At 45.7% G+C, this 9,199-nt stretch overlaps 1 protein-coding gene across 1 annotated transcript in view; it reads left to right on the top strand.

Annotated features, from left to right (window-relative positions):
* The first annotated feature begins 1,694 nt into the window (after positions 1-1,694).
* The window catches only part of Saxo1 (stabilizer of axonemal microtubules 1), a 95,168-nt gene continuing 87,663 nt past the window's right edge, over positions 1,695-9,199 (top strand). The window contains exon 1 of the mRNA XM_021201168.1: positions 1,695-2,025. Within this exon, the coding sequence (XP_021056827.1) occupies positions 1,985-2,025 (41 nt within the window). The 5' untranslated portion in view covers positions 1,695-1,984. The remainder of the gene's footprint in view (positions 2,026-9,199) is intronic.

The following is a 9,199-nucleotide window of genomic DNA, read 5'->3' as shown; positions in this document are numbered from 1 at the left end:
TTGTCCTGGCAACGCAGGTCTAGTGTCACATGGTTGGGCCAGGCCTTAGAGTGTCCTGGTGCTAACAGACCCTGCCTCTGGTGATAAACAGTGTGTGCACGTGATGGACCTGTCCTTGGAATGAACAGGGTGTGCAGGCCTTGGTTTGGTTTCTAAGTCTCCCATTTCTCTCTCTGAGGTCTCCTTCCTGCCCATGCCCCATCTCACATTTCTATTCCCTTTAACCAGAAAGGCAAGAAATAGCTTTGCAGTTCTTAGGACTGGTTAGCAAGTGGTATTCCTGCCCGGGCCCTATCGACCAGCCACCAGTGGGATTCCGGCAGCTGGCAGTGGTTTGCTGACTTCGGTTTCTAGTCTGCCATGGAAGGAAGAACTCGGAGCACACAGCAGCTCAACACTGCTGCACTCCACGACTCCTCAGACACTCGAAACTCACACTGATAACCTCAATTCCACCTCTCTGGCCCACATGGTAGAAAGAGGAAACCAACTTCTGCAGGTTGCCTTCTGACCTCCACACGAGTCTTGGCCCACCTGCAATAAATAAATGTAAAAAAAAAAAAAAGCAACAAAAAGGAAACAGTAATGTTTAAATCTAAATGTTCTCCTAAAGTAGTAGACTGTATACTACTGCGCTTCTTTTGCTTGCTTTTGAGAAAGGGAGAGCCATGTAGCCCACCCAGAACTTGCCTCCTTGCCCCAGCTGCTGGGATTCTAGACTTGTGCTGCCACACCCAACTCGAGAGCAGATGCCCTTGACCTTGTTTTATTCTCGGAGTAAAGCTGCTATCTTGTGAAAACACAATTCCCAGAATAGTTTTGTTTTTGTGGCTTTGAAATAGAGTGAAGTCTCACTTTGTAGCCCAGGCTGGTCTTGAGCTTGCAGCAACCCTCCTGCCTCAGTCTGTGTGCCGGGATCACCGGCTGAAGCCATCATGTGCTCTGACTAGTGGTTACTTGATACAGGAGATTCCAGGGCAGAGGTCAGCCGTGGTTTTCAGGACCGGCTTAGCTGTTAGGGGAGAGAGGTCAGAGGGTAAAATAGAGGCTCCAAAGCTGTGGTCCTTGAAGTGTGGGCTCTGGGCCAGCAGCAGCAGCAGCATCATTAAAAACTTGTAAGATTCACGTGTTTTCTGGAGCCCATATCTCAGAAACACCAGAAACTCGGGGGGTCTGGCAATCTGATTTTCATCAAGCCGTGCGATTCTGATGCTGCTAACATTTGAGAAGTCCCTGGCAATGGCTGGACCCTCTCATACTGCTTTGTTCTCAAAAAACAGAGGCCTGTGGTTGAGAGCAATTCCAAGATGCAGGCAGCTAAGGTATTGATTTTCCAGGAAGATCTGGAGATGGAATTCAGGGTCAACATTCTGGAGGTCAGGGCATGCATTTCCTTCAGAAGGACAATGTGTCCTAGAGATGGAAAGTGCCTCCCGATAAAATACTTTTCATTGTCTTTGCATCATGTGACCGTGCTATTGGTTAACTCGGGGATCCAGAGGCTTCCTAAAACCCTCCAAGGTATCCTCCATCTTCCTTCCAAGCTCCAGTGGGAGAGTCCCTGTCCTGGGTCTGCCAGGTGAGATACTAGGTGAACTCTGACCTCACAGGAGGGTCTTATGATGTCATTGTCACCTCAAGATGCCCTCCTCTGTGACTCTGAAGGTCACAGAGGACTCAGTCCTGGGCCCTGCGGCTTGCAGGAGCTAGGCTGTGCAGGCAGGGGTGGGCTTCCCAGCAGCCGCCGAGGCGGCAGCTTGCAGACGTGAGCCAGCTGGCCTGGCTTGCTGTCTGTGCTCAGTGCAGCTTGTTTGCCCAAGGCCAGCCTCAGGAAAGGAATAGACTACAGAATTTTGCAAAAGGGCCACCTGAGTTTTCTTCTGAGCAAAACAGCATCGGTCAAGGCACTTGAGAAGTGTGATCGTTGTCCCAGGCAGCTGGGATCTTCCAGGAGATTGCCGCAGTGGAAGGTCCGAGGTGAAGGATGGGGAAGAGGACTTGCATCTGCAATCTGTGCTCCTGCGGGTAAGGTAGTCCTCCCAAGGGCAATCTGGGGTGGGGAGCCTGATTTTCACACCCCCTAGGGTGCCAAGCCCCTTTCCTGGAACGAAGACAGGATGCGTCTTCATCCCACTGCTTCGCTAGGCAGCATCGCACTGGATTCAGGTTTTAGACTGCAACACTGTCGACTATTATTTGATGCACACATGTCGAATCAGCGCGGATCAGGCAGTGTGTGTGTGTGTGTGTGTGTGTGTGTGTTCTGCAGGGTAGAGATTCAGGAACCTTGAGAGTGGGCCCGGCCCAGCCTTGCCTACATGCTGTTAAGACATGATAGAAAGCCTGGCCAGGCTGGGGCCGGTTTTGTCTATTCTGTTGCAATTGTTAGGATTGGGGAATTCTTTTGTGCGGGTGAGTTTCTCACTTACAGACATTGGTACTTTGGGAACCATAGTGCACGGGCACCAACTGTTGCAGTGTTGAAATTAACTGCTAAACGAGGGGCGATTTCGCTGTAGTTTTCTGGCAGGATGTCTTCCCGCCCCTTGCCTTCAGGGCCATGATGGTGCGAAGCACACTGAAGGCAGGGTTTTGGAGAGAAACGCTGGGCTGTGGTCTTTGAGATGTTCCTTCTGGCTGCTTTGCCAGGACAGCTAGGGAGCTGCAGGGCTGTGCCAGCCAGGGTATAGCAGAGGGGGCAGTACATAAACTTGCTTCCCAGACTTCTGGATAAGGCCAAGTGAAAGGCGTGGCCTCGGGGGCCAGCCCTCTGGGGTTGTCACTAAACGTGGGATCTTGGCTAGGAACCGAACTTCCCATTCAAATTTCCCTAGGAGTACTCCCCTCACAGGACAATTACAAATGAAAGGATGGGCTGGTGAGATGGCTCAGTGGGTAAGAGCACCAACTGCTCTTCCAGAGGTCCCGAGTTCAAATCCCAGCAACCATATGGTGGCTCACAACCATCTGTAACAAGATCTGATGCCCTCTTCTGGAGTGTCTGAAGTCAGCTACAGTGTAATTACATATAATAAATAAATAAATCTTTAAAAAAAAACAAATGAAGGGATAAGGTGTATGTCTATGCACATGGAGTCTACCTATTCTGTTAGCATCCTAAGGTCTGCAAAAGGATTTTACAGCTACAGTATATTACATGAAATAACAAAATGAATGTATTTGGGAGACTAGGTCAAGAGGACACTCTGGAAACAGAAGACTTTGAATTCTCAGGAATCGTGCTCATTAGATTTGACTGGGGACTTTACAACAGGTGTCATTGCTCCCGCTGTTCATGAGCAATCTCTAAGGACACTCCCATCAGCCGACTCCAGATGGCTACTGCCATTTCCCAGAATTCTGAGTTCTGCTACCTACAAGTGTGGCTCTCACTTTCGAGGTTTGTCAGGTGGGACTGGCCATTGTCCAGGGCTAATTTTCCATTCTACCGAAAATTCAGTGTTTTTTTTTTTTTTTTTCCTAAGACTTCACTTCCTCGTGGGGCCTTTTGCATCACTCCTGGCTCCACCTTTGCTCTCAGAAGAGATGGGGTTGAAGTCTTTGAGTCCCATCTTTGCACAGTATGTAGTCTAGGCAGGAAGACGGGGACTCATCATGGGTGGGTCAGATGTCACCTCGATTCCTCTCTGGTGTCCTCAGATTCTCTTTTCCCCCATCCTGCAAAGTTGCTCCTTCCACTGGATATACAGTCTGTCTGGCATGCCTTCCTTACCTCCCCCTCCTGTGTCTACGTTACTTTAGGGTCCTGTCAAGTGCCTTGGGTCTGACTCTCATGTTGGTCAGTCTTTTCTCCCGACTGTCTTTTTTTTAAGTTTTTCTCCTGTGATTTTGATAGGACATCTCAGAGTTTGAAGCAGACTGTCTGGTCTCCACTCAGGGTTCCTTTGTCTTGCTTTTCCTTCCCTTTTTGAAAATGCTTCTGCCTCGTAACCTTTTTTTTTTTTTTTAAAGATTTATTTATTATATGTAAGTACACTGTAGCTGACTTCAGACACTCCAGAAGAGGGCATCAGATCTTGTTACAGATGGTTGTGAGCCACCATATGGTTGCTGGGATTTGAACTCGGGACCTTTGGAAGAGCAGTCGGTGCTCTTACCCGCTGAGCCATCTCACCAGCCCCGCCTCGTAACCTTTTAAGGTCTTGCTCATGTTATAAGACTCCCATTTTGCTGAGTCCTATAGACCCCACCCAGTACAGAGGTAGGACCCCACTTTTCTGGTCTTTTAGCGATGTGTATGCCAGCTTCATATCTAGTGATGGTGCGCTCTGGAGCAGCCAAGCTCTGTCTTTGTATGCTTTGTGATGCTGACCTGTTAAGTAATTGGAACATACCTTTGTGAGGTGGTGAAGGGATCTGTGGAGTTAGGGACACACACAGTGGAGTGGTGCTGTCTCCAGTGCTTGCCACATGATGCCATTTTACTTCAGTGAATTACAATTGAGGGCTTCCCCCATTGCCCCCAGCCTCTTGAGGGCTGGAGGGCTGTTTTAGTAGCTAAGAGCATTGGCTGCTCTTCCAAAAGACCCTGGCTCAGCTTGGCCTGGGTCATACTGTGTATAACTTTGAACTTCTGTTTCTTCCTGTTTCCATCTCCCAAGTCCTGGGATTAGAGGCCTGTATTACTATTCCCAGGTTTTCTTTGGTTTTTGAGTTTTGTTATGTAGCCCAGGCTAGCCTTCGACTCATGATTCTCCTGCCCCAGCCCTGCTGCCTCCAGGACTGTAGGCATGTGTCACCGTGGCTAGCTCCTTAAATATGATCTCACCTGTAGTAGATGATGCTCATCAGTGGGGGAAGGCCTCCATTGTTGGACATCATCGGGCAGAGCAGCCCTTGGCCCTGTGGGAGTTTGATGCCCCAGTGTAGGGGAATGCCAGGATGGGAAGGCGGGAGTGGGTGGGTAGGTAGGGGAGCACCCTCATAGAGGCAGGGGAGGAGGGATGGGATAGGGGTTTCCAGAAGAGAGACCTGGAAAGGGGATAACATTTGAAATGTAAATAAAGAAAATATCCAATAAAAGAAAAAAAAAAAAAACAAACCAAAACAAAACTGAAAAACAAAACAAAACAGTCTGCTGGGAGCTAGCTGTTAAAGAACAAGTTCTTAAGTCTGGCCACCAGATGGCAGTGTTTTCTCAGTCAATCATCATCCATGGTTCAGCTGGTCTAACAAATCCTTTGGGGGTTCAGAGGTTTTCTAGAATTTTATTTTTATTTTTGTTCTTTTAAATAGGTTTACTTTAAGTTTTCTAAAATGAGCAATTAGTGTTTAGGGCCCAGCACAGCCAAGGAAGGTGTTATTTCTTAAGGAGCTGAACACAGAATGAAAGTGTTTCAAATAACGTACCACCAAAGATTCTAACCATTCATAAACCTTGTTAGCAAGCTTTACTGGTTTAAGGAAACCCGACATAGTTCCCTGTATTAAAACACATTCCACACCTTCCCTTTACCAAAAGCTGGCAATTGGCATTCTACAGTAGAATATTAAAATTTAAAAAATATGATCAATACCAAATAAGGAAAAGCAAGTTTGGTTTTTTTTTTTGTTTTTTTGTTTTTTTTAGTTTTTTGGTTTTTCGAGACAGGGTTTCTCTGTATAGTCCTGGCTGTCCTGGAACTCACTTTGTAGACCAGGCTGGCCTTGAACTCAGAAATCCACCTGCCTCTGCCTCCCGAGTGCTGGGATTAAAGTCATGTGCCACCACGCCCGGCTAAAGCAAGCATTTATAAGTTGCAGAAATATGGAAAAGTCAACATTTTTTAGACCCAAATGTTAATTATTTCTATATAGCTGCAGCTTCTCTCTGTGTGTGTGTGTGTGTGTGTGTATGTGTGTGTGTGAGACTTTAGTGGAAGTAATGGGGATAGTGTTTCCAATTGTGTCTCAAAACCCCCAGTGTTGCCTGAAGAAATCCCCACTTTGGAAGTTCTACAGTATTCTACTGCACTGTATTTCTATGATTTTTTCAGAAAATTCAGAGCAATTTCTTTCCCCATCATCGGGGTGATTGTCAGCATGGCAAGCATGGCTTTAGTAAGGCGTTTTGATGGGTCCATCTGAGCCTGTTCTCCCTGGGGGAGCTTTTTAACTTCTCTAGTTGTCCCTTTTCAATTTGGTACTGGGAATTGAAGCTAAATTAGCAGGGCTCTGATAGTGTAGACAGGCATTCTTCTGCCTTCAGAGCTGCAGACACAAGTGCTCTTCAGCTCCCTCATCTCACAGGTAAGGGAACGGAAGCACTGAGATTAAGCCTAGAAGGATCCATTTTGTTAAGCTTGGGCAAAAAAGTAGGTCAGTCAAGCTGTGTCCACCTTTAATAGCACATCAGACATTGTTATATGCTGTGACTCAGTCTGGTGTAATTTCAAATAATACAGACCCACTTTCTCTTCCTTTTCCTCTCCTTTCCAACTACTGGGTCTCCCTATGTAGCCCAGCTGGCCATAATCGTGAGTGTAAATTTTTGTTAGTGTGACCTTTTCTTTCTTTCTTTCTTTCTTTCTTTCTTTCTTTCTTTCTTTCTTTCTTTCTTTCTTTCTTTTTTTCTTTCTTTCTTTCTTTTTTTTTTTAAATGTGTGTAGTAGTGCAGACTTTTTTTTTTTAAAGATTTATTTTATTTATTATATGTAAGTACACTGTAGCTGTCTTCAGACACTCCAGAAGAGGGCGTTAGATCTTGTTATGGATGGTTACGAGCCACCATGTGGTTGCTGGGATTTGTACTCTGGACCTTCGGAAGAGCAGTCAGGTGCTCTTACCCACTGAGCCATCTCACCAGCCCCGACCTTATCTTTCTTATTGATGGGATTACAGGTAAGTACCATTATGCCAGGCTTAACAATACACCTCTAGGGCAGTCAAGATGGCTCAGCAGGTAAAGGTGCTTGTCATCAGTCCTGGATCCCACATGCTGGAAGGAGAGAACAGACCTTCACAAGGTGTCCTTTGATCTGCACATGTGTGCTGTGGTGCCGTGGCATCACATACATGCACATATAAAAATATAAATTAAAAAAAAAAGACTTAAGGGTTGGGAAGAGATGGATCAGTGATTACGAGGATTCGCTGTCCATGCAAAGATCCTAAGTTCAGTTCCCAGCACCCACGTGGCAGCTCACCGGCATCTGTGACTCCTGTTCTAGGGGATGGAAGGAACACCTTGCTTTGACTTCTGCCAGCACCAAAGACACACATGGTGCATGGACACTCAAACATTTATAGAAACAAATTTATATAAAAAAAGATAGTCTTCTTCATGCCTGTGCACAAGTGTGTGTGTGTGTGTGTGTGTGTGTGTTTGCACACTCGTGTGTACACACACAAGTGAGTTCAGGTGCTCTTGGAAGTCAGAGGCATGAGATTTCCCCCAGAGCTGGTGTTATAGGTTGGATGTTAGAACGGAATCTCCGACCCTCTACAAGAGCAGTTTATGCTCATAGCCACCGTGTCCTCTCTTCAGTGCCCAGCATACATTACCTTAATTTTTGTTAGTGCTGTGGACCACACTCAGGGCCTTGCACCTCTTAGGCTACAGCGCTACTGCTGAACTGTATCCACACTGAGCCATCTTTGTCTATTGATTACAAGAAGGCTCCTGTCTGACTGAGAAGTATTATCTGATGTAGAAAGATGGAGCAAATCCTAAAAGCTTCTTAGTAAAGCAATAGAAAGAGCAGCTCTTCCTCCCAAGATTAGAATGTTAGTAGTTCTCCTTTTCATAAAATATTGATAAGAAATGTAGATGTTAAAGAAAGGATCGACACAGCTTACTTTTTACATCTGATTGTTTTATGGCTTGCTGTGCACCCTTTAAAGGACTTTGTACAACCTTCAGGAAATTCCAGGATGAGGATGGGAGCATACCACGGAGTATTTATGTAGCATTGGTCATATGCACAGCGTCTCATAAAGAAGAGAGGACCAGCCATGGCTTTGGAGGATGTGGATTTGGTTGTTTGTGGGAGTGTGTGGACAGAGGAAGGGTGACCTCCGGGGCAGTTGTGTATCTGCAACTTAAATCAGTTATGTGAACCAGGGAGGAACTTGTTATTTTAATTTTGGAAAATATTTTCTTCACATTGATGGAAATTTCCTTAACCTTAGATTTTATTTTCTTAGAGTCTCTGTTACAAATTAAGAGAAAGGGGGAGAAAAGGGGACTTGGTTGGATGTTACACGTTTCAAGAAGAATTCTTGTCTTTAATTTAAATAAAATTGACTCTATAAATTCTGATTAGGGGGAAAAGGAAAGAAAGAGCTGGGACAACCATCTTACGAATACTTGCTGATGACTCTGGAGAAGGCCAGCAGGGCACCTTCCACGTTATCGCGCTTGTTTTGTGTGTTTTCTGAACTTTCCATGGGAGGCTACTTTATAGGCACTTTAAAATGTGGATTTTTAGATACCAGGATTAACTGTCAATTGTTCACATATACTTTTCATATGAGATATAAATCCGTGTATAATCAGTCAAATTACAGACACTGAGGGCATAGAACACAGCTTTGTACTATTTCAGCGTCAGTTAAAACAATCTATCATGTAGGCTAAGAATGGACTTGTGGAGTGATGACTTCCTATGGGAGCAGCAGCGCATACAGAAGCACAGAAGCACAGGGGCTGGACCAGGCCACGAGTTCAAATTCCATCCTCAACACAGCCTAGTTGTGCCACATCAACAACTTTACAGTGATGTCTGTACTTCTATGTGCCTCACTGTTCTCATCTGGAAAATGGACACAGGAGTAGGGTCTTCCTCATAGAGCTGTCATGAGGGTGGGGCCATTATAAAATAAGAAGAGAGCCCTTAGAGGAGGTGAAACTAACAGTGTTATCAAATGAATGAAGATAAAGGGCCAGTCTGGGTGATGAAGTCTCTTGAGGGGAAAATTCCACCTTTGTTCTTAAAAGATTATATATTCTTCAGAAGAGAGTGAGCCTTATAAACTGGCCTGGAGTGAGGAAGTTAGATCAGAGGGAGTGTAGTTAAGTGGTTGGGGGCTGGGTGATACTTGGCAGATTGGAGTGGTTTACAAAGGTTTAACAGAGTTAAAAACCATTGTGCGTACATCTAGGTGAGGGGGCAGTTGTGTGGAGTGGGTTCTCTCCTTCCATCCTTATGAGGCTTCGGGTATTGAATTTAGGAACTCGGGCTTGTTTGGCAAGCACCTT

Source organism: Mus pahari, chromosome 6 (assembly GCF_900095145.1).
Source record: "Mus pahari chromosome 6, PAHARI_EIJ_v1.1, whole genome shotgun sequence".
NCBI classification, from domain to species: domain Eukaryota; kingdom Metazoa; phylum Chordata; class Mammalia; order Rodentia; family Muridae; genus Mus; species Mus pahari.
Note: the sequence above shows the minus strand (reverse complement) of the source record. Positions and strands in the feature narration are given on the sequence as shown.